General features: G+C 40.9%; 1 protein-coding gene across 2 annotated transcripts in view; it reads right to left on the bottom strand.

Moving 5' to 3' along the window:
* The window catches only part of LOC115412609 (complement C1q tumor necrosis factor-related protein 3-like), a 41,745-nt gene extending 18,729 nt beyond the window's left edge, over window positions 1-23,016 (bottom strand). The window contains exons 1-5 of one of the 2 annotated variants that reach the window (XM_030125204.1): window positions 22,846-23,016; window positions 22,661-22,759; window positions 20,631-20,744; window positions 9,940-10,077; window positions 4,945-5,509 (exon numbers count right to left, since the gene is read on the bottom strand). In XM_030125204.1, coding sequence (XP_029981064.1) covers window positions 5,238-5,509; window positions 9,940-10,077; window positions 20,631-20,744; window positions 22,661-22,759; window positions 22,846-22,918 — 696 coding nt within the window. In that variant the 5' untranslated portion in view covers window positions 22,919-23,016 and the 3' untranslated portion in view covers window positions 4,945-5,237. Of the gene's footprint in view, window positions 1-4,944; window positions 5,510-9,939; window positions 10,078-20,630; window positions 20,745-22,660; window positions 22,760-22,845 lie in introns of those variants that run through there. The other variant, XM_030125205.1, reaches the window with a different exon arrangement.
* Between the last annotated feature and the right edge of the window lie 3,518 nt (window positions 23,017-26,534).

The following is a 26,534-nucleotide window of genomic DNA, read 5'->3' as shown; positions in this document are numbered from 1 at the left end:
AGATCTGTAGCTTGAGTCTGAGCTGGGGAGGGTTCCAGCTCTGTGGAAAACATCATGTATTATACCAAAACCGGTGTAATACCAGGTCAAAACTGACCCACCAAGGGGTTCAATCTAGACCCATGGGATGAATTTGTGAAAAGTAAAAATGACACTGAAGATATTTTCAATCAGTGATGTAAAACTCATTTTAGTTCAGGTTCCACATTCAGACCAATATGATCTCAAGTGGGTCAGACCAGGAAAATACTATTATAATAACCTATAAATAATGACACCTCCAAATGTTTCTCTTTGTTTTAGTGTAAAAAAGTACAATTCCATGAAAATGTTTAAATTTAAAAACAGTGCTTTCATAAAAAATGTGAATAACCTGAAAAAATATGAACAACATGAGATGTCTTAAGAAAAATAAGTGCAATTTTATTAATTTTCTGCCTGTTACTGAATGTTCTGTGTCTTTGTAGATCCACTGTGATCTGTACATTGTAATGCACATGTGTAAACAACAAACTGTGGCATAATATTGATAAATGGATATGAAGTCTTTTTCATATAAATGCTGCTTCTCCTCCTGTTGCTGTTCTTAGTTTTCTGTTAAATCCTATTTTCATGTGAGTCAGTGTGTTACTGGTCCTTTCCTGATCTGATCTGACTGATCCATTCATGAGGGAATGGATCTCAAATAACTATTCTGGTCCGGTCTATGAAGGATGTGAGGACCATGGAAGGTTCCTAGAGATGGAGAGGCACTTTTTATCTGTGCTTATGAATATGGAAAATGCACTGTGTGAGCGCTCCTGTGTGATCGGTGTCCACTCTGACGTCCATCTCTGGCCTCCAGCTGACTGACTGGACCAGTGCTCTGGTCCTGTAAACCAGTCAGGCTTCACCATTCGCTGGCCCTGAAGCTCCAGTCAGCATGGCTTTGATTTCCACCAATCAACACCCCTTTGTGTGTCCTGTTTGTGTGTTTTGTGTATAACTAATATTTCTGGTTACTGTCAGCGCATGAGTGTAAATATTTAGTCACCATTCAGAAACATAATATGAAAGTGTTAATTTTACTGTTTATATAGTTACTTGTTCATTCAAAAAAAAAAAAAAAAAGTATTCCAGATAAATCCTGTACGTGAGGGTCAAAGGTTATGACAGAAAGCTCCACCCCTTCTGTGCGTCTGTACTAAAGTGCACGAGACCTGCTTGAGCAAGAGGGAGAAGGAAGAGTTTTCAGAAATTTGACGAAAATATGTCATAATTTTTTAGAAGACAGAAAAACCTCACCTCTTCGGATTGAACCGCTGACTGCATTCGGTGAGTTTAAGTGTCGACAATATGTTTGGTAATATGCAAAAAGATTAATGCTAGTAGCACGCGGCTAATTAGCTGAACAACGGTTAAAAATAACTTTAGCTTAAAATGTCCTGTTCTTAGATCTGCAGTGACACTGATACTGCATTTTAATGAACTCTACAGTTCGTTACAATTTAAAGAATTTAAAGAGCTTTGGTACATACTTTAAAATTTTATTGCTTTTTGTGAGTGTACCAGGTGCAAAAAATGTCAATAAATGATGGACTCACGTAATTTTTAAACTTAAATTTATGTTTATGAATATGAAATTTTCCTTATAAAATGAAAAGATTGATTGTAAATGGTATTTTAGAATTAGCGTTGTTATCTGTAGTTCTGTGGTGTTGATGTTGGTGTTTCATGTGAGATGTGGTGATGGTCAAATGAATCACAGACTCTGTCCAGCCCGTTGCTTCACCAAAGAGTTCATGACCAGAGGCCTCATTAAGCATTGTTCAATACTGCCATCTGTTGGGCAAATGACAGAAGGACAGGCAATGCTGATATATCAAACATGACCTGAGCTAAAACATGAATTATACGTGTATATAGTAACAATATACAATGGATATTTCTATGGAATGTGCATGAATACATATACAAACACTCACACAGTGTATCAGGTTGTTTATCATTGAAACCATAATAAAAGCAGAACATTTGCATTTTTATTTATTTTTATTGAAAAGCAAAGGCTACAATGGGGAAAATAATCTACATTACTGGTTCTCCTACACCACCAGCTATATCTCCAGCTACTTCCTCTATTTAACTGACTGACACCTCCCTACAAACACTGAAGACACCCTCAGTGTGATGCAAGATGTGAAGCATTTTTATGAAGAAGCAGTGTCTTGAAAGAACTGAGCCCTCGTTTGTCATTGGTAACAGGATTTTCTCATCAGTGACACAAGCTTTGAATTAAGACTTCATCTACAATGGCCATTTTAGTTCGAGGCATACATTAATGGCATGTTCCAAAGAGTGAGTCTGTAAAAATCCACATAACCTGGGAGGTTTGTGATGATTTTTGACTTTCCTCTTTAAGCTGTGATATTTATGTTCATTCCTTAACATTATTTTATTTTAATAGATTTTGCATTTCAGTTTTGTGATTTCAGCAAATGTTGTGAAGCTCAATATACTTCACAGTATTTTCAAAGTCATCAGTGTAAAACTCATTACACAGTGCAGCTATTTCTCACAGACCATTGAAAGTTTTGGTTACAATTCCAATCATTCCACTCTCCTGATGAAAAGGTGTGTGCACAGTCCTCTTCACCATAAGCTGGAATGACATTACCATTGTCAGGCTGTCTTCCATCCCAGAATCTGGACAAGGACAGATAGAACAGGACAAATGTTCCTAGTTTGGTTCATTTCTAGTAAGAAGTGAGGCAGGTGTCATATTAATGAACTTGAATTTTACCATAGAAATACCAAGAAATTATGTTGAGATTAACCAAAGTGGTGAACATTTGTCCTTGCGACAGAGTGACTGCAGATCCATCAACCCATTTCCAGGTTCCTTCATGTTCAACATCAGTCAAACCGATCCAATAGGCGATCTTGAGCCCTGTGATGAACCCCTGTTAAATGTAAAGGACTGTGAAGAAAATATATAAATATCAGAATAGATCAATAAAAAAAATCCCCATGCATCCCTTTTAGCAGTCTATTCAAGTTAGTGTTAAGGGTTAAAATACATGAATACACTGGTAAAATTCACCAGGAATATGTATAAGTCTAAATAAACAGTTAAAAAGTAGATGTATACATTATGTAAATAATCAAGTTAAACCTCTATATTTTTTCAGCCTGTTTTTTGTTTTGGTTTTTTGATTGATTGATTGATTGATTGATTGATTGATTGATTGATTGGATTACATTAGTTCAGTGTAGATAGAAGTTTACTGATCTAGGCTTGGGCAGGGCCTTTAAGGAAAATAAGGTTCTAGCAGCAGCACAACACTGTATTTGCAGAATAATTACCAAACTAATAAGAAAAAAATAGAAGAAATTAATAACAAGAATAGAGAAACAGAAGAAGGAGATAGCACATCAGATATTGTATTAGTTATTACAATAATAACAATTATTATAAGTAGGTAATAATAATAAGCATTAAAAAACTATAATTACAACAACAACAAACATTGTGCTTATATCTTTTCCATGTAAGAGTAATAGCAAAAGACATAAGTAGATGGCTTGGGAACACCATAATACCCCTTCAAGGCAGTTTGCAGCCAGACGGTTAATATTCTTTAGTTACACTTACTTGTACGGTACCTCAGTATAAATGATGATTTTAAGTTAATTACGTAATGAGAAACAAAGCAGGTTTCCATCGTCTACCAGACTGAGAAATAGTTAACAGGTTCAAGTATATGTTTACAGTTTTCAGTGTAACTAACTGTTTCTTAACCAAGCTGTTGGAACGAGTACAGCGTATAGTCATTTCACAAGGGCCTGTGTGTTATGAGTTTTGTCTTAAACCACCCCAGAATTATCTCATTTTTCACATCCCATGCTGATTTGAGTTTAATGTTAAAAACATTTGATGTTAGTAGCTACAGCTAGCTGAACTGAAATGAAGCAAAGCTGGCAATTAATGGAACTGTAGATGATTAAGATATGAGATATCTGCTAAAGTGTGTGGTTTACTGATGAACTGGGTTATACATGTTTATATCTGTTTTACAGCTGGTTGGCTAGTTTACACATGTTTCTATCCGGTGTCCATATGTTTCTATATGGTTTACTGCTAGTTGGCTGGTTTCTATATGTTTCTATGTGGTTTATATATGTTTCTGTCTGATTTATTTATGTTTCTATGTGGTTTACTGATGGTTGGCTGGTTTATATATGCTTCTGTGTGGTTTACTGCTGGCTGCTTTATGCATCTCCTCTCATGCTTCATGTATCTCCTATTCGTGCCCTCCCGTGTGTGTGTGTGTTTGTGAGCATGTGTATGTTTTTTAAGGGGGGGCGCCAAATTCATATCTCGCCTAGGGTGCCAAAATGGCTAGAACTGGCCCTGTGTGTGAGTGTACTTGGTAATTAGGATTTGAAGAATGTCAAAGAAAAGAAAACTAAACATAAGACACTTCTTCTGGAGTCAAAGTGTAAGTTCAAGGGGATAGAACCGTAGAGGCTCAACAATACAGATACTGAATAAAAGACACTATTTTATGCCAAACAGATACACTTTTTTAAAGTTATTTTTACTTATTTTCACATATTTGTATGGAAGACAACTGTTTAAAAAACACAAAGAAAATTTGTGGGGAAAATACAATAAAATGTCAGATTCTTGATGCTCATGTGATTTTATCCATATTTTTGAGCAATAACAATAAAAATAATAATTGAAAGTAAAAGTCTTTTTTTGCTCAGGCAGTAACTGTACCATCAAACTCTATGATCATTGTATTCATAATCTGTTCATATGTCATGCATCAACATATTTATGTCAGGTGACAGACAGTAGAGAGGAGGGATGAGGCAGAGGAGGAGAGGCTGTAAATTCACAGGTGAGGTTAAATAATGATGGATATGTTAGTCATGAGAATAACTTTGCAGAATGCATTAAATGCTTGTATTGTCTTTAGATATTCAGATATGCATTATAAACATGTCAATTACAGAATTTTTTTCTGACTATGATTGTTTGCTCATTTGATCAGGTCTACATGATGTAAAATTATGATCGCAAATGCAAAAAAACATTAACTTTCAGGAGTGCTGCCTTGGAGCACTTTTGTGTCCCCACCAATGTCAAAATCAAACCTACTCCCTCGATGAAATGTATTAAACACCTTGTACACATCCATTAAAAAACATTTCACTTCTGTGTTTGTGGACTCTGCAGACATGTGGGTCTACACGGCGAAGAGGAGGAACCCGGTGAAGGTGCTGAGTCTGCTCTGGTCAAAGATGCTGTGGCGATTCCAGAGACGGATGAAGACAGTGTCGCTGACCTCTAGCTGCACCGTCACGCTGTTAGAGCCACAGCCGTACGTTCCCCGTGTGTCGTAGATCGCAGAGATGAGTTCACTGTTCTTGACCAATGCTGCATTCAATTTACCTGAGGTTCCCACGCAGCCGGTGAACGAGAAGTAGTAGACGCCCTTTGTGGGGGCCGTGAAGATGCCTGCAGACAAAGAACAGAAAATACTCAAACCCATCCATCCATCCATCCATTATCTTCCGCTTCTTCCGGGACTGGGTCGCGGGGGTAACAGTCTAAGCAGGGATGCCCAGACTTCCCTCTCCCCAGACACCTCCTCCAGCTTATCCGGGGGGACCCCAAGGCGTTCCCAGGCCAGCCGAGAGACATAGTCTCTCCAACGTGTCCTGGGTCTTCCCCCGAGGTCTCCTCCCAGTGGGACATGCCCGGAACACCTCCCCAGGGAGGCGTCCAGGAGGCATCCGAAACAGATGCCTGAGCCACCTCAGCTGGCCCCTCTCGACGCGGAGGAGCAGCGGCTCTACTCCGAGCTCCTCCCTGGTGACTGAGCTCCTCACCCTATCCCTAAGGGTGCGCCCAGCCACCCTGCGGAGGAAACTCATTTCGACCGCTTGTGTCCGGGATCTTGTCCTTTCGGTCATGACCATAGGTGAGGGTAGGAACATAGATTGACCGGTAAATCGAGAGCTTCGCCGCTCGGCTCAGCTCCTTGTTCACCACAACCGACCGGTACAGCTACTGCATCACTGCAGACGCTGCACCGATCCGTCTGTCAATCTCACGCTCCATCCTTCCCTCACTCTTGAACAAGACCCCAAGATACTTAAACTCCTCCACTTGGGGCAAAGACTCCCCACCGACCCGGAGAGGGCAGACCACCTTTTTCCGGTCGAGAACCATGGTCTCGGATTTGGAGGTGCTGATCCTCATCCCGCTTGCGTCATACTCGGCTGCAAACCACCCCAGGGCATGCTGAAGGTCCAGGTTTGATGAGGCCAACAGGACAACGTCATCTGCAAAAAGCAGAGATGAAATCCTGTGGTCCCCAAACCGGACCCCCTCCGGCCCCTGGCTGCGCCTAGAAATTCTGTCCATAAAAATTATGAACAGAACCGGTGACAAAGGGCAGCCCTGCCGGAGACCAACATGCACCTGGAACAGGTCTGACTTACTACCGGCAATGCGAACCAGGCTCCTGCTTCGGTCATACAAGGACCGGACTGCCCTTAGCAAAGGGCCCCGGACCCCATACTCCCGAAGCACCCCCCACAGGATACCACGAGGGACACGGTCGAACGCCTTCTCCAGATCCACAAAACACATGTGGACTGGTTGGGCGAACTCCCATGAACCCTCGAGCACCCGATGGAGAGTATAGAGCTGGTCCAGGGTTCCACGACCGGGACGAAAACATACTCAAACCCAAATCTAAAATCCAATACAGACAATTACAACTTCAGACAATAATGTATCCACTGGACATTGATGTTACACATGTAATGTGAACATGATGGGTCATTAAAGGATGGTCAGTGGACAGGAGGAAAGAGAGGGGAGTGGGATTAACAAACTCAGAATGTAAGATGGAGGATTAGGACCACACTGAGGGAAGAACACCACATATTTGAAGAAAAAAAAAATCATCATGGTGCAAGAAGAAAGTCATACCTACAGGAATAAAGTCAAAAACATTTGAGTATAAAATATTGCGTTAATGTGCTCTGATACTTGTAGAACACTGTAAATATGTCTGAAGACTTATACATATATGCACATTAAAGCTCATTATATAGGTATGCTCATAATTGACTCTAAACATTTGCATAAGGAGTTGTGATTCATGTAAAATGTAAATCATTATGGCTATGACTTTACAGCAGGGCTATTCAACAGGCGGCTCGTGGGCCAGAACCAGCCCGCAGCCCCTCTACCCACAAAAAGTAAATAAATAGTTTAACAGCCGCTAAACCAGGTGTCTCCAACACGTCACTCGTGAGCTGCTGGTGGCTCACCAGGCCCTTTCCAGTATCTCATCATGGGTCAATAATATAACAACACATTAATTTGTGTATTTGGACCCTAATAGTTCATACAGTTTGAATTTGAACCCTCCAGGTGCTACAAAGCTGTCTTTATATTCATTTTGGCAAAAATCGAGTGGATTTCTACAACCTGTTTTAATTCCTTCTTAATTTGTTACGTCTATAACTAGTTACATCATGACATTTGCACATATAAGGTCCAGATTTCCAACAAACATTTCTCTGAGTATACCATAACTTTGTCAGCAGCAGCGGTGGTAGTAAACACTGAAAATATGTCCAAACTTTGTGCTGATGTTCAGTTGTTGGCTGTATTAACGAACATAAGTGATTGCATTTAAAGGGCCAGCGCTCCAAACCACCTTTCTTGTGTCATTACTCAGAAATATGGTTGAAGATGGACCTGTGGAGGTGAATTAATAAAGAATTCAGACCTGAGCAGAGTTTATGTAGACCACAGGGAAATGTTGGAAAATACATCATATCACTCCTTTAAATTGAGGCATCATTTAAAGTGGTTCACATCCTGGACAAGCACAAACAGCTCCTCACTGATGGAGGTAGAATGAAAGAGTCTGTGACTGCGGTGGTGGAATCATTATTCTGACCGGGACCATATACATAAGACGGAGACTTTATCTGCTATTACTGATGCCCAGTTTGGTGTGTGTGCTATCTGTGCATGTGCTCAGACAGCTGCAGTCGGACCTGAACAGGTGCCTCTGGGTTTCAGTCCAGTGTGATGAGTCTGTAGAAGTGATAGGGTGATGCTGGATTTATGTGCACAAAGGTGTTCTGTTTTTAATTGATATGTTTTGACAGGATAAGGGAATTTAGTTTTATATGATACAAATATGTGTATGCATGAAAATTAGCTATGTAAATACATGTTGCTAAATTTGAGTAGCTCTGTGGCAACTTCAGTATGTAAAAGTAGCTCAGAGGATAAAAGGCTGGAGACCCCTGTGCTGAACAGTAAAAATGGCTATTAGTGACACTTAACGCCATTTTGCAGCCCTGCCACTGTTTAGGGAAGGCAAGAGAGACTTGCTACAACATGAAACAACATAAAAACATGGTGCATTCAATGGAGAAGAGATGCAAAGTTGATGGTGCAAAATTGAAAATTTAACAAAATTTGATTAGTCTTGGTCAGAGACCAAAACAATATTGATGGTCATAAATTGCTTTAAATCAGTGGTTCTTAACCTTGTTGGAGGTACTGAACCCCACCAGTTTCATATGCGCATTCACCGAACCCTTCTTTATTAAAAAATACTATATGATTTTTTTCAAATTCAAGACACAGGCATATGTTTCACTGGTGCACAAAATGAACCGTGCATTAACATCACTGTGCTCAAAGAACAAAACCAATACAGTGCATGAACTCACAACAAATTACATACCTTTTCACAAAGACATGATCTTTTTTAATACTACCACACTGAAATGGTTTTAATTTTTAACCTTATGTATTCCAATAATGAACTTATTGTATTTATGCTATTTATCATTTTTAACATTTGAACACACACCCATCACCTCATTTCCATCAGGCTACAATAATAATGAATATTTACTGCAAATCAGTGTGACCTCTGCTGTTGTGTATGTGTAGGCCGTCAGGTCAACCCAGTTTTCGTTTCATCTTGCTCCGAACTTTCCGAACCACGCAATTTTGACATAAAAAAAAGATAATTGCATGTAGTGTATCAAAAAAAAAGTTCTCTTTATACTCCAGTATTTTTGTGATCGTTGTTTTATTACAGCACTAGCTCGGCTTTAGCGTAATACGATTTCTCCGTCCGCGACGGTGCGTCGGTTGTCACATGATTGTAACTGACCAATGTGGTGACCGAAAAATGTAAACAAACGCTACACATGGCTGCCTCCGTGGTTAACAGGAAGTAGCAAAAGTCATAACAACGATGTGGAAAATACTCAAATAATTCATCGTCAGACGAGTGGAAGAGATTATAAACACTTCCGGATGTGTTGTAGTGCTATAAGCAACAACAATACACCGCGTATATTGGATGTCAATCAGAGAAAGAGTCTCCGAAGCCGTTTGTTTACATACACGGACCTAGCCCGACACACACACCCGACTAATGAGTCAAGTGTGTGTCTTGACCTCCGCCGAACCCCTGAGACTGACTCACCGAACCCCTAGGGTTCGATCGAACCCAGGTTAAGAACCACTGCTTTAAATGTAATGTTTACATTTCTTACTTGCACTTAAAACTAAGTTACTGTGACTGTGATGGTATGATATGTTAAAATTTAACACAACAGGGTAACAGTTAAAAATGTTGAAAATGTGCTGGGTATGGAAAATATAGTTGAACAGCCCTGCTTTACAGCCTATGGGTGCATTATAACATAGGGCTGGGTGATATGGAGAAAAAAAATCACATCACAATAATTTTTTTCATGTCAGACGATATTGATATGCATCACAATATAAATCACTATTTTTGTCAAACTTAAATTTTCCGTTACTCATAAGTGTAAAGACAAAGCGGGGGGGGGGGGGGGGGGCAGAGGAACAGAGAGTGTGTGTCATACCTGTGTTGGAGTTGTATCCGTTGCCAACGTTAGTTACCACTCTCTTGAAGATCAGTGTAACGTCAGTGTCAAACGGTCCTTCGTACGTCCAGTCAGTAGTGGTTACCAGTGAAGCCGAGAACACCACATTAGATGGACCTGGAGATAGGAAAGAACATCATTACATCCCTGACAGACTGAACCACTGATAGACCCACAGTGTCTCAAATCTTCTGTGTTTGAATTAAATAACTTGAAAATGTGTGATTATCATGTACTGAATACAAATAAAGGAGAATTAATGCTGAAATATAAAACACAATAAATACATTCATATAATAGTTTTGTTGTCAATCATCTTGTTTAAGCTTTGGTAACATTTTAAAAATTCTTTTTTATATTATTCAAAATGAGTTTAAGTAGCTAAGTAATTATGTTTTCTGATGAAAGGTTCATTTATAAATTAATGACCAATTTATTTATTTCTCTTATCAATGAAAGAGGGCACTTGAAATTTCTTTATCAGTGACTCATGTTAGATTTCACTATTTTTAATCTGGAAGCATTTTACTTATACACAAATGTTATCAATGGAATTCATTCTAAACAGGACATATTCATTACATTTTCCTAATTAACTATATGCTTTACTGTTTGCTTTCACTATAAAGGAAGAGAACAACAGGGAGAGACTGTGGGAGATGAGAGAGAGCAGACCAGGGAAAGAGATGAAGAGATACAGAGAGAGCAGAGGAGAAAAAGAGATACAAAGAGAGCAGAAAAAGAGATGAAGAGATACAGAGAGAGCAGACCAGAAAAAGAGATGAAGAGTTACAGAGAGCAGCATACCTGCCTCCAAGCCAAAGCAGCACATTCTCAAGATATTTCTTTTGATTTAGGGGATAAGACTACTGGTCCTAAACAGTTAAAACTGTCCCACTCACTCAATTTGGCACACAACAAAGAGCCTTTCAAGAAAACTGGTTCAAAAGCTTTGAATGGTTGGAATATTCTTTTAGAAAAAAAATGCTGCTCTCTGCTTTGCTTGTTGGGTATTTGGCACAAGTCTCAAATATGATGCGTTAGTGAATGATGGAGTCAGTAACTGGCAAAAGGCACTAAGCAAGTTTGAAAAACATGAAACCACTCAGCAGTGGTGTGCACAGGTACACACTAGGTGGTGCTCTAGCGCCTGCCCCTTGCCCTCTGGACAAAGCAAGTGCCCTTTTCAAAGTTTGTTTTGTTTTGTTTTTTAAAGAGTGTTTGTGGCCCATGCCAACATAATCATCTATAAATACTGGACGATTAAAAGCGTGTAGTAATGCCCCAATTATTCCCCCCGCCCCCACACAGCACAGCACGTCTCCACAGATGTAATGCATTGCCCACACACACCGCCTCCCTTGCCCCTACAGCCAGGTAACACATAAATGAATCCAGTCCAGTGTTTGTTTGCTCCTTAAACCTCAGTTGCCAAACAATAACTTGCATTTAAACTCATTGTTGTGAAGTAGCCTGTCTCATACAGCACCACACAGCTGATCAATAAGATAGCTTAACAAGCTAGACGCTAGCCCAAATCAATATGACGTCATGTAATGAGCACCACTAATGTCAGTAGTTTGTCATCACAGCATGTCAATCTATCAGTATATTTGAGCTGAATATTTAGTATTGTATAGGTTTATATTAGGCTACATAATTAACACTTGCAGTAATTTTATTTAAAAGACAAACAGGCAATTCCTAATTGCCTGTAAAAAAAAAAAAAAAAAAAAGGGGAAAAGAAGAGAAGAAAAGTTGAATAGTTGTTGTAATTAGGGATGTCCCGATCCGATCACGTGATCGGAAATCGGGGTCGATCACGTGATTTTCAAATGATCAGAATCGGGTGAAAATAATCAGATTTAACCTTATAAAACAACAAGCATGGCCATGTTCACGTTTTAAATTCATCCTGAGGTACAAAGAGATTGCCAAATGGAATGACAATGGCTTAGTTTTAATTTTAATAAGTTCCACAATATCATTATCAGGCGGGGAACTCAGACAACGTAATAGTCGTGAGCCGGTAGTTAGTAGGCTAACGCAGGGCAAGCGTGTCACCTCGGGACAGAGAAAATGTCTGCAGTTTGGAGGTATTTTAAACTGGACAGCGAAGGCAGTGCAACAGCCACTTGTAATGTGTGCAAATTGGGCATTTCGCGTGGTGGAAAGGACAGAGCTGCATTCAACACTACGAATATGATACGCCACCTGAAAAACAAACACCCTGCCCAATACTCTGAGTTCACTGTGGCAACTCAGACAAAGACACTGAACCAGCCGACACAGAAAGAGACGTTGAAAAATAAAGAGAAATTGCCTGCGGACAGCGAAAAGACTAAAAAGATCACAGCCAAGATAGCTGAATTTATCGTGTTGGATGACCAGCCGCTGTCTGTGGTTACAAACGTCGGATTTCGCCGTCTCCTGGAGCACCTGGAGCCACGGTATGAGCTGCCTTCTCGTCACTACTTTACCAACACAGCTCTGCCGGCCATTCATCGGATCGGGACTCGGTATCGGCAGATACTCAAAATCAAATGACTCGGACTCGGGGGCAAAAAAATGTGATCGGGACATCCCTAGTTGTAATGTAACCACAGAGTCTTATTCATACTGTTGGTCTCTTTTTATTTACCAATTGCAGCATAATACCCAGAAAGGAGAGGATTAAGAGAGAAAAAGAAAGGGCGCTCCAGCCGTCAGCCGCTCACCTGGATAAAATTATCCACCAGCAGCAAGGAGGAAGAGGAAGATGAAGATGAAAGGTCAGAGTTAAGACCAGAGTCATGTTCACTGTTTAGGGCCTTTTAAGTCAGATTTTAAAGTTGAACTGTTCCATCTTAAAAGCTGTCCACATTTTATTTTTATAACAAAAAGTAGTTTTGCAATATTAAATCAGGCATGAAGCTGAACAGTAGGATACAGTCAGCTAATGAGGATTTTCATTCATCACAAGGACAGATATTGACTCATAATACGCCTCAAAAGTGCATTATCTGTACCAGATACTTGTTTCAGCTGAGTGTCTGGCTCATCCCTATTTATAAGCTAATTATATTATTTTGTACCAACCATAAGTTATTTCTATGTTTCAAGAATTGCAGTAATCTTGTATTTACCTTAATAGGCTCTTATTAAAACTTGAGAAAAAAAAACAAACTATATATATATATATATATATATATATATATATATATATATATATATATATATATATATATATATATATATATATATATATTATTAAAGCTACTATTATTCAATTCTAGGCAGCTACAACAGGGAAACAGCTCTGTGCTGTCCTGCAATAGACCTTCTACCAGCAGCATGGAAGATGAGGGAGTTGAACCCCCAGAGTACACAGATAAAGCAGAGTCCAGAGCAGCACCGGGGTCATGCACAGTTACAGAATCAGAAACAGTGCTCTCTGATGACCAAAATGAGGGAGAACAACAAAGGCATGTTGTAGCAGCTGAATGTGAAAGAGATGATACAATTAAAGAGATAGCTGCTATGCAATATCCAACAGATCCTTCCCATGTTGACACATTTCATATCAAGTGTAATGACAGCTACATTTCAATGTGCTGCAGTGTAGGCCCATGTCAACCAGATATGCCTTACCCAAAAAATACTGAGGGGCGCTCTTTCCAGAAACACTGGTTTTCTGGGAATCTGTGGCTGGAATACTCTGCCACTTCTAATTCAATCCACTGTTTTTGTTGCCGGCTTTTCTTCTCAGAAGAGAAGTATAAAAACAGAACAGTATGGACAAGTGATGGCATTAGAAAGTGGAACACTGCTCTCAAAAAAATCAAGCAACATGCCATCACAGAGATGCACATGACGAGCATGGTCCGATGGACCAGTTTCCAAAAAAAGGCCCCACAGTCGGCATTTGATACTTCAGATATAAAGGAGTGGAAGTAAGAGAGCGAGAGAGGCAGACAGAGAAATCCTGACAAGATTAATTGATATTACAGCATATCTTGCACACCAGGGACTAGTATTCTGTGGACATGATGAGAGCGAGTCCATTAACAGCCGTGGAAACTTCCTTGAACGGGTAGATATGATTTCCAGCTATGACAGTGTGCTTAATACACACATGGAAATAGTTGCCAAAGTCAAAGTCACCAAGACAAGGCCCCAGGTGTCTCTGCTTTCTAATAGAAGCCAAAATGACATAACTGCAGCACTGGGTACTTACATCAGGAGGAAGATACAAAGTGAAATAATTCATTCATTCATTTTCTGAACCCGCTTTCGGTTCAGAAAAGTGAAATAAAAGAGGCTGAAATGTACTCCTTCCTACTTGATGAAACCTCTGATGTTTCACACAAAGAGCAAGTGACATTTGTGGTGTAATATTTTCTTCATATGCAGATAAAGGAGAGATTCATGGAAGTGTGCAATGTTGATACAACTACAGACCAGGAGCTGGAGAATACTGTGTTCTCGCTTCTGCAGAAGAATGGCCTAGATCTGAAGAATATGTATGGCCAAGGCTACGATGGAGCAGCCGATATGAGTGGTACGTATAAAGGTCTTCAAGCCAGAATATGTGCACACAATGAGAAGGCCCTCTATGTGCACTGCAAGGCACACTGTCTCAGTCTGGTCCTTGTGGAAGCGTCAAAGTCCAACAAGCATTTTGTGACATTTTTCAACCTTGTGGAGAAACTGAATGCCTTTTGCACAGGCTCCCCAAAGCGCCATGCTGCCTTGGTGAAATGGCAGGAGACTGTGTCCTGGAAAGCGTGTTATGGAGCTCCAGCAGCTGTCAGATACCCGATGGGCCTGCAGGGAGAAAGCACTGAAGGCCCTTCAGAGAAATCTGAAAGCTATTTTGAAGCTCCTTGATGACATCAGTGACAGCAACCCACCTAACCTGGCTCGAGGTGATGCTCAGATGTACAGAAATGCCATCAACTTCATATTTATTCTCTGCCTGGAAATTGCCACCCCAGTGTTTGAAGTCACTGCTGTGGCATCAGATTCTCTGCAGGAAGAACACTTGGACCACTCCACTGCCTACAAGGTAATTGATGGTGTGCTTCACACATTCCGAACCATGAGGTCTGAGGAGTGGTTTGAGGAAATATTTGCAGGTGCATCTGAGAAGGCAGAGAGTCTCAACATTCCAGTACCTACTGTAGTGCCTGGTCAAGAGAGGAAACGGAAAGTGCCAGTGCATTTCCAACACAGCCCAACAGTGTCTCAAGTAGGTGCTCAGTTTGAGTCTGTGGAGGCGTACTTCAGGAGCAGTGTGTATTTCACCTTTCTAGATACTATGACTGAGGAGCTGAACAGGAGATTCAAGGGCGACAGCAAAAGTCCCACTGCCAGAATCCTGAGAAGACAAGGACCAGTTGAAGACGGAGCTTAAGGTGTTCCACTCAAGCTTTCCTGCAAAAGACCTCAAAGAAATATTTGCCATACTGAGGGAAAACAGTGGCCAGCTGATCTTCCCTGCCTTTGTGAAGATGATACAAATCAGTGCGACATTGCCAATGACAACTGCTTCTGTGGAGAGATCATTTTCAAAGCTGAAAATTATCAAAAACAAACTAAGAAGTCTGTGTGGAGAAGAACGGCTCTCTGACCTTCTCCTGCTTGCCATAGAGAAAGACATCCAGATAAATCACAGTGAGGTAATCGGAATCTTTAAAGACACGGCTCAGAGGAGGATTCTGCTTTAGAGAGTGGTGATGCTGCACTCTTCACTCCTCAATTCAAAGTGAGACATTGAACACTTATTTTTTCCTGATGGGGGAAACAAACACAATTTTCTTATTTTGCAACCAATACACTGAGCTATCGTTGTAGCTGCCTAACTTGCTAAAAACCTTTAATGTGTGTTTATTTCAGAGAAATAAAACAACAGTGATTGACTGATAACAAAGTGCCCTTATTTTTCAATGAGCACCTGCCCCCCAAAATGTCTGTGCACACCACTGCCACTCAGTCACACAAGGACAGTATAGTTTGCTGGAAGAGCTACAAAGCAAGTCTGTCACAAGGCAATGTTGTAGATCAGATAGAGGCAGCAAGTGCCACTGAAATTAGTGAAAGATGGGAATACCTGAAACGTATTGTAGCAATGACCTGCTTTTGGGGTAAGCAAGTAATAGCATTTCAAGGTTATTATTAAACAGAAGAGAGAAACAATAAAGGGAATTTCCGAGAGTGCGTGACACTTTTGGAAAAGTTTGATCCATTCTTGCAGAGGTATACGCCCCCATCAAACACTACATACCTCTCGTGTAGCAGTCAGAATGAGATGATTGAATGTTGTTCACAAGAGGTAACTGCAACTATTGTTAGTGAGATGAGGGAATCTAAGATGTATGCCATTATGGCTGACGAAGCCAGAGATGGAAAGACAGAACAAAATACACTGTGTGAGGTATGTGTCTGTGAAGGGTGCAGTCAAACAGAGGTTCCTAGCCCTCACAGAAATGCAACAGTTTGATGCTGCATCAATAACTGCTGCAAGAGAAGGGAATTGATCAGTTGAAATGTGTGGCACAGACCTATGATGGGGCAGCTGTCATGAGAGGGGCAGTTGGAGGGGTCCACGCCCATTTTCAAAAGCAGCACCCTGAGGCGATATATGTGCATTGCTATGCACATGAGTCGAATCCAGTCCTATGTCGCACCTGTAGCGCTGTTTCTGAAGCCTCAGAGCTCTTCAACATGCTGGAAAGTCCATCCATCCATTATCCACCGCTTATCCAGGGCCGGGTTGCGGGGGTAACAGTCTAACCAGGGATGCCCAGACTTCCCTCTCCCCAGACACCTCCTCCAGCTCTTCCGGCGGGATCCCGAGGCGTTCCCAGGCCAGCCGAGAGACATAGTCTCTCCAACGTGTCCAGGGTCTTCCCCGAGGTCTCCTCCCGGTGGGACATGCCCGGAACACCTCCCCAGGGAGGCGTCCAGGAGGCATCCGAAACAGATGCCCGAGCCACCTCAGCTGGCCCCTCTCGACACGGAGGAGCAGCGGCTCTACTCCGAGCTCCTCCCTGGTGACTGAGCTCCTCACCCTATCCCTAAGGGTGTGCCCAGCCACCCTGCGGAGGAAACTCATTTCGACCGCTTGTATCCGGGATCTTGTCCTTTCGGTCATGACCCAAAGCTCATGACCATAGGTGAGGGTAGGAACGTAGATTGACCGGTAAATCGAGAGCTTCGCCTCTCGGCTCAGCTCCTTCTTCACCACGACAGACCGATACAGCGACTGCATCACTGCAGACGCTGCACCGATCCGTCTGTCAATCTCACGCTCCATCCTTCCCTCACTCGTGAACAAGACCCCGAGATACTTAAACTCCTCCACTTGGGGCAAAGACTCCCCACCGACCCGGAGAGGGCAGACCACCTTTTTCCAGTCGAGAACCATGGCCTCGGATTTGGAGGTGCTGATCCTCATCCCGCTCGCTTCACACTCGGCTGCAAACTGCCCCAGGGCATGCTGAAGGTCCAGGTTCGATGAGGCCAACAGGACAACGTCATCTGCAAAAAGCAGAGATGAAATCCTGTGGTCCCCAAACCGGACCCCCTCCGGCCCCTGGCTGCGCCTAGAAATTCTGTCCATAAAAATAATGAACAGAACCGGTGACAAAGGGCAGTCCTGATGGAGACCAACGTGCACCTGGAACAGGTCTGACTTACTGCCGGCAATGCGAACCAGGCTCCTGCTTCGGTCATACAAGGACCGGACTGCCCTTAGCAAAGGGCCCCGGACCCCATACTGTCGAAGCACCCCCCACAGGATACCACGAGGGACACGGTCGAACGCCTTCTCCAGATCCACAAAACACATGTGGACTGGTTGGGCGAACTCCCATGAACCCTCGAGCACCCGATGGAGAGTATAGAGCTGGTCCAGCGTTCCGCGACCAGGACGAAAACCGCATTGTTCCTCCTGGATCTGAGGTTCGACTATTGGTCAGATCCTCCTCTCCAGTACATTGGAATAGACTTTCCCCGGGAGGCTGAGGAGTGTGATCCCCCTATAGTTGGAGCACATCCTCCGGTCCCCCTTCTTAAAAAGGGGAACCACCACCCCGGTCTGCCAATCCAGAGGTACTGTCCCCGACCGCCACACGATGTTACAGAGACATGTCAACCAAGACAGTCCCTACACATCCAGAGACTTAAGGTACTCAGGGCGAATCTCATCCACCCCCGGTGCCCTGCCACCGAGGAGCTTGCCAACCACCTCGGTGACTTCAGCTTGGGTGATGGACAAGTCCACCTCTGAGACCTCAGCCTCTGCTTCCTCCATGGAAGACGTGACAGTGGGATTGAGGAGATCCTCGAAGTATTCCTTCCACCGTCCGACAACATCCCCAGTCGAGGTCAGCAGCTCCCCACTTCCACTGTAAACAGTGTTGGTGGCGCACTGCTTTCCCCTTCTGAGGCGCGGGATGGTTTGCCAGAATTTCCTCGAGGCCGACCGATAGTCATGCTGGAAAGTGTCCATTCTTTCTTCAGTGTTTCACTTGTGAACTATCATAAGTTTGTGGACACTCAGAAGAAGTTAGGATTGGAGCGAAGAGAACTTGTGCAGTTGTCAAACACGCTGGGAATGCCAGCTTCATTCAGTGATTGCAGTGCTTGAAAATTTCACTGCCATCATTGAGTGCCTCTGCACTATCAACACGCTATGGCAATGGGATTGAAGGCAAAACTCAGTAAATTCTTCTTTGTGTATTTGCTGATTGTTTTCCAGGATCTCCTGTCTGTAACAGCAGGTTTGCACAAACATTTACAGAAGGAGGCCATAGATATTGCCCAAGCTCTGACATACAAAGATGCAGTGATTGAGACTCTAAAGCAGAAACGTAGTGATGTCACTGCTGCAGATCTTCATGCAACAGTAAAGGTTATATGTGAGGCAAACCAGATGGCAGTCTGGGAACTGTCTTCTGGACAGAGGCGGAAGACAAAGAGAATGGATGGATTTGTTGTTGAGTCAACTTGTGGGGCAGGTAGTGAAGTCTGTGGTTCTTCTGAGACAGAAGAACTCAGAAGGAAATTGTTGTTTCCTTGTCTGGACAGAGTGATCTCTGAACTTGAGAACTGTTTTTCTGGTGTGAATCAGGACTTGCTTAATGGAATTCAGGCATGCAGTCCAACCTCAGACCACTTCTTGTCTGAGCCTCATTTGTCAGCACTGGCAGTGCATTACCATATTGACCTTAAATCAGAGGAAGTGATGGTTGCCAAAAACTTTCTGAAGCGCAAAAGTGAGGCTGGTGACATTCAGGACATGTTGACAGTGTACAGTCTCCTGGATTCTGAGCTGTTCTTCAGGTTGCCTTGACAGTAGCAGTTAGCAGCTGTAGCAGTGAGAGGTCTTTTAGTGCCTTGCGTCGGCTCCATACGTGGCTGAGGAGGACCATGGGTCAAAGCAGACTCCAGCATCTGGCTGTGATGTCAGTTGAGAAAGAGATGCTTGAGAAAGTTGAACACCAGAATGTAATCAACAGATTTGCCACCCTTAAGGTGAGGCGACACAGATTAAAGTAAAAGGAATCATCTACAGAGTGTCCATACAAAGATGATTACATTCATTCTACCTAGTTAGGGGTTGCCTGTCTTTTATTATTTTATTATTATTTGTTATCATTTCTTTTTGTGAAAGTTATTTATTTTTATTTATATATTTGTATTATATAAGGATAATATAATAAGGAAAAAGGCAGTGAACATTGAAAGTCAATTTCTGTTAATGTGTTTTACAAATTCTGCATTACATTTGAAATAAAAGTACATAAAATAAGTCCAAGGTTCATTTTAGTATTTTGGTACTCACTTTAGGGGGCTACTTCATTCCAGAAACATACATATACTGTTTATAAGTATATGTTGAGGAGTTGCAGTATCAAAATGGAGGATTGTCTTCCTCCAGATATTAGGGTTAAGGTTTATTTCTTTTTTGATTCCAATCCATTCCTCTTTTACTGTGGCTCATCATTTAAATAACTTTTATCAGATTTGATGGTTTAGTCACAGAGTTTCCTCTACCCAAAAAATGTTCCACTTTTCTTTCACATATGTGGGAATAATGGTCTGAAATTGCGTTAAAAACTTTATAGCAGAGACAGTGCTATCACCATTGCCTGTCTGCTGTCAATCACCCAACATACATGTTAGGTCAGGAGTCCATCAACCTGTCAAAGCTGTCAGCCGACCAGCTGATAAATGGCACGTCAGCAGCTCGTCGGATGACACTTCTAAGGAAGACTGGAGTCACAGTCGAAACTGTCCAACTGGTAACATCTAAAAACTATCCCTTGTATGAACAAAAGAAAAAAAGAAAAGTATATTTCTTCATTTGTGTTTATATGTCATTAATAGACTGTTGAAACACATTACAGAAGATGGACATGAATGATGTGTTGGTTGTTAAATAGTGATCTGTCAGAGGTCATTGGTTACTGGCATTCATATATTTTCTGTTTATTTATAAGGGACATATTTTACCTCACTTCAAATATTAACAGGCCCATTCCCAGTGAGAAACGTAATAGTTTCATGCTACGTGTAGACCCTCCAGTCCTGTTGTGTAGTAAATAAATAACTGAAAACCATTTTTCAGATGCAGTTTTCTTTGTTTTTTCAGGAATATTATGTGCCCTCAGTGACGGACTCACCCATCCCAAGCTTTTTCAGCTCCTGAGTGGCTTTGACGAGGCAGGCGTTGAGCCGGTCCCTCTCCTCCGTCAGGTTGGATTTCTCCGTAGCCAAGGCACGTGTTGCAAGAAAATCTGGAAAAAGGATGGAAATCAGTATTTACTAACTTTGGCATTACATGTGCACTATCGTTTTCTTCAGTGATTAGGAAAATATCCACAAAATGATATAGTTTTCAGAAAATTATCATTAGAACTTTATTTTTTCCCATCAGATCAATGGTCAAAGCAGAGTGGTGGAAAAAAGTTTTAGTTCACCCATTGAATCTGTCATATATTGCATTAAGAATCACTCCTAAATCATTGAACTGTGCCCAGTACTGTTCCATTCTCCAAACCAACATGCTCCATTCTGCACGTGCTCAGTTACATCAATGTGAAAATTGGATGTTTGAGTAAAATAATGAAACACATCCAGGACATGACATGTTGAAACTGACAACAATATAGTTTTATTTGTTGTTAACAATAAGCCAAAAACTCAGCTGCATTTGTTTGTGTCTGTCTGATGCAGCCACACATTTAGAAATATGAAAAAGATTTTCCTACAACTATTTTATAATATTTCAGATGATGTAAAATTTTAAGGGTGTCTGAAAACTTATTTCTACTGCAGTACTTTCAAGTATTTGGTCGTATTTCCTCCATTGAGATGTTTGATTTTCAGTTTAGTTTATGAAACATTTATCAACCCCAATGTTTTCATAAATACTAATTAATGATTTTTTGATCATTTTTAGTGCTGATTTTCTGATTTCCAAATATTCTAATCTGAGTTTGACCCTTTTCAGTGATGACTTGCCATTGCCGAACCCTCTTTAACCATAAAGATCACCATAACCATCACGGTTTGACTGGCAGCGCAGTGAGACGGCTTCGAAAGCAGAGCGACAACACATCTATTCAAATCTACGAGGAAGGAAGTGACTTGCAACAAAAACAGAATGAAAGACGATTTGTCTTTATATGGCAATCTGTGATGAGCAGCAAAAAGGCAAAGTGACTGTCCATGTTAGCAGACAGGTTGGAGGGCTTCAGAAGAAAAGTTAGAAAGTTTGAAAGAGTGATCATGATGTTGTTGTGGAAGGTGATGGAGGAACGTCAGCCTCACTTATAATTATGTCACATTTGAAGCAGAATATTAATCAGAGCAATGTTTACTTCATCTAACCACAGTGAAGTAATCTGATAATAACCTAAGCTACTTTTGTGTCAGTTCCCAAATGATTTTTTTCTCTATATTTACCCTTTCTTAAGTGATGTACCATCATTTATTATAATATTGTCCTTCCTATATTTAATTTCCTGTATTTAATGTAGATGTTCATGAAAACTCAGAGTAAATTCAAAGGATATTATATCAAAACACAGAAAACTGAGGAAAAAAAATCACATTTTCAGTAAATATATCATTAACTGAACATAAAACCCAGTGTGTCCATCCACTGTCATTTATCAAACTCCGTAAGTTTTACTGGTGAATCAATGTTGTAGAAGATGACAGTGTTTCCATGGTAACTACAGAGCCTCTGAACGTCCAAATGGGTCATATCTGATGACCATACAAAGATGACAAACTGTATTTTACACCAATTCTTTCCATGTATTGATAGGATTAGTGGATCAACAGGTATTAAACACTTTAGATCAGGAGATGGTTTTGGTCACCAGTGGATGTTTGGGTCTTTATGGGTTCAGAACATTTTTACAACGTGGAGTCCATGAAGATGTGCAGCTGCTACAGTGGAAGCCAATGGTGACACAACAGTCAACGTGTGCATTAACAACCCAAGAAAGTATCAACAGTCACAGAATTTACTCTATTCAGAAGTTGATTCAAGTGGATGGTGTTTTTTTTACTTGGACCAAAGTGGAATTGGAGCTTTTACTGAAGGAAAAGATGTGAAAACTTGTTGCACTGTTGCAGCTTAAATCTGACAGAAAACGACAACACAGACCAACAGTTCATTAAAACATGGACCCAGACTCACAGTGGACTCTGACTCCGATGAGTCCGACGACCAGGAAACCACAGAGCAACCCCAGAAAGACAACAGCTCCACGTAAGCCCCTGTTTGAGACCTGAGGAGCTGAGGACAGGAAACAGACCAGAGAATAAAACAACAGTAACACTGAGACCAGTCTGGAAAACACATGTAGGAATCAGTACTCTCACCGGTCTGATGGGCCAAAGGTCTGGAATAGGCAGGTTTGTTCTCAACATTGTCATAAATGTCGTCCATCTCCATTTTTTCTTCAGGTTTTTAGGCTCAGACCTGCAGCACTGGCCAACATGTAAAAAAACAGATCATTACCGCTGTGGTGGAGGCTTTAAATGCCTTTTGCATGTTGTGTGTTCTGAAGGAAGTCGACTGATGTTATCATAGTTCACTGAAAACCACAATGACTTTGGCACAGTTCAGTCAGGGACACGCACTTCAATAAGTCCATGTGAAAGCATAATATGAACTGGAAAATGAAAACTTACAACAACAAAAATAAATAAATAAAGTAAAAACACTTAGTTTTATGAAGGAGTTTCTTTATTAGTTGGTATCAAACAACACTTGTCTACAATTTTTTTTATTAACTGCTTCAGAGATTAAATGTGCTAAATGTTGCATATTTAAATAAGGTTCACTGGAAAACAAATGACAAAAGTGCTGGTTTGCTGATGTTTTCAAGGTATATAATGAAGTGTTATTTCACATATATGTTGATTTATGTACGTTTATCCAATAGATTTATAAATGTTCCACTGATAGAACCTGTACAGTGAATGTATTGTCATGTACAGACAGTGTGTTGAAGTAGATCTGGTAGCTCTGACACTAATATTCCTTTGGAGTTAAACCCATTCTCTCATTAATTCTCGAATTTCACATCTTGACCCCAGACTGTATCTTGGAAACTTCAGCCAACCAACAGTTTTGACTTGATTTTTCTTTATCAGTCACTCACACGTAAAATTTCACTGGTTTTATTGTGGAAGCATTTGACTTGTAGACCAGTGGAATCAGACATGACCAGAGTATGTTTTGGCTGAAGTATTTTGGACTCAGGATTGAAAAGACATAAAGATTCACTGTGTCCTTTTCTTAAACTGATTCCCAACAGGAGAACCTGAACCATCATGTTTATCAGAGGTCAGAGTCATGACCAGATGGATCTGAACAAACTGGTCTCAGCTGAAAATGTCACATCAAGGAGGATCCAGAAAGACCCTGATCAACTTGGTAAGAATATTCTGTTGGTTTTGTTTGGAAATCCATGACATGAATGTGATTCAGCACAAAACGACTCTCCAACTGTTTTGTTTCCAGTTTATTTTACGATGCTTCATTTCTAATGAAAGTGTTCAAACAACAGTACATCCTCATTATGATCTTTTCAATACAAGATGTTCATCACACAGCTGTAACTTCCTTCATACAAAGGACGATTTGTCAACATGTCACATGTCTATAACCCACATCAAACCACACAAACACTGATCAGATGTTACAGCATGACCACTGACAGAAGAAGTGTTAACGATGTTATATTATCTATATCATAATACTGGAAGGGCTCAGAGTGTGTGTGTGTGTGTGTGTGTGTGTGTGTGTGCGTCAACATGATTCTGACAAATGTAGACATTTTTAACTGGCCAATTTAGTACCTACAGTTGAAGAATAGTCCCATCTCCACATTAAATATCTCGGCAAGTTGATAGGACCAATATTTTCAGAGACATTAGTCATTTTGGAATATAATTGCCTTACAGTCACAGAAGCGCAGTACCATGCTGCATGACAGGAAATGAAGTTATGAAGTTAAAACAGGAACGCCACATTTACAAACGAAAGTGTGCGAAGAATCACTGGGAAATCACAAAATTTGCAATCTACGCGGGGGGAAATTTTGAGCCCATAAAATCTCACTCCAAGGATTTCTGAAAAGTTGGCAGCCCTACCACTATATGTGCATTTTGCAGTGCCTTAGGTTTGTGTTCTGTGGTTTGTGGCAAAAGTCATTTTAAATATACAGATGAACTTTATTTATCCCCTAAAATGAAGCCAAATAAAAGTAAAATTAAGGCTTGAAATCAGACTGAGCTGTTGTAGACTCTGATGGCAGTGGAAATAAAGGATCTTCCATAACCTTCAGTCCTGTATTTTAATGACTTTAGTCGTCCACAGCAGCTGTTTGTCTGGTTTGTCAGATTAGGGTGAAGGTGATGATCTGGATTTTATAAGATGTTCTCCACTTTACTCTGGAGGCAGCTCTGCTCTTGTCTCTGCTGAAGGACTGTGATGGACAACTGTGTGAACCTCTAAGATCTGTAGCTTGAGTCTGAGCTGGGGAGGGTTCCAGCTCTATGGAAAACATCATGTATTACACCAAAACCGGTGTAATACCAGGTCAAAACTGACCCACCAAAGGGTTCAATCTAGACCCATGGGATGAATTTGTGAAAAGTAAAAAAATTGACACTGAAGATATTTTCAATCAGTGATGTCAAACTCATTTTAGTTCAGGTTCCACATTCAGACCAATATGATCTCAAGTGGGTCAGACCAGGAAAATACTATTATAATAACCTATAAATAATGACACCTCCAAATTTTCTCTTTGTTTTAGTGTAAAAAAGTAAAATTCCATGAAAACATTTAAATTTACAAAATGCTTTCACAAAAAATGTGAATAACCTGAAGAAATATGAACATGAGATGTCTTAAGAAAAAAAAGTTACATTTTATCAATTTTCTGCCTGTTACTGAATGTTCTGTGTCTTTGTAGATCTACTGTGATCTGTACATTGTAATGCACATGTGTAAACGATACATGAAATGAAGTCTTTTTCATATAAATGCTGCTTCTCCTCCTGTTGCTGTTCTTAGTTTTCTGTTAAATCCTATTTTCATGTGAGTCAGTGTGTTACTGGTCCTTTCCTGATCTGATCTGACTGATCCATTCATGAGGGAATGGATCTCAAATAACTATTCTGGTCCGGTCTATGAAGGATGTGAGGACCATGGAAGGTTCCTAGAGATGGAGAGGCACTTTTTATCTGTGCTTATGAATATGGAAAATGCACTGTGTGAGCGCTCCTGTGTGATTGGTGTCCACTCTGACGTCCATCTCTGGCCTCCAGCTGACTGACTGGACCAGTGCTCTGGTCCTGTAAACCAGTCAGGCTTCACCATTCGCTGGCCCTGAAGCTCCAGTCAGCATGGCTTTGATTTCCACCAATCAACACCCCTTTGTGTGTCCTGTTTGTGTGTTTTGTGTATAACTAATATTTCTGGTTACTGTCAATGCATGAGTGTAAATATTTAGTCACCATTCAGAAACATAGTATGACAGTGTTCATTTTACTGTGTATATAGTTACTTGTTCATTCTAAATAAATAAATGAATGAATGAATGAATGAATGAATGAATGAATGAATAAATAAATAAATAAATAAATAAATAAATAAAGTATTCCAGATAAATCCTTAGGTGAGGACAAGGCCGCCTTAATGCACGGGCTAACCGGGGCTGAAGCCCAGGGGCCTACTGACTTAAGGGGCCTATCATTTTTACGTACTCCATAAGCATAAAAACTAACATCGATTTGTAATTTGTCAGTTTTCCTGTCTATCTTTTTATACGTACTGTACGCATGTCTGAAGCTGCATATTGATCCCAATTGGTAAGCCCAGCCCCGCCCCCATGTGTCAAGAGGTCAGTTCAGTTACAAAATGTCGGGGAAGAAGAAATTTGAGAGCGGTGCCCATGAAAGAAAACTGGCACGAGAAAAGCATGATCGAGAGTCAGAATTATTAAAGACCATGCCAAAGCTGACAGGGTTCTTTAAATCAGCCTCACATGACAGCG

This window comes from Sphaeramia orbicularis, chromosome 21, assembly GCF_902148855.1.
Source record: "Sphaeramia orbicularis chromosome 21, fSphaOr1.1, whole genome shotgun sequence".
NCBI lineage: Eukaryota > Metazoa > Chordata > Actinopteri > Kurtiformes > Apogonidae > Sphaeramia > Sphaeramia orbicularis.
This window is presented reverse-complemented; position numbering and strand designations above follow the sequence as displayed.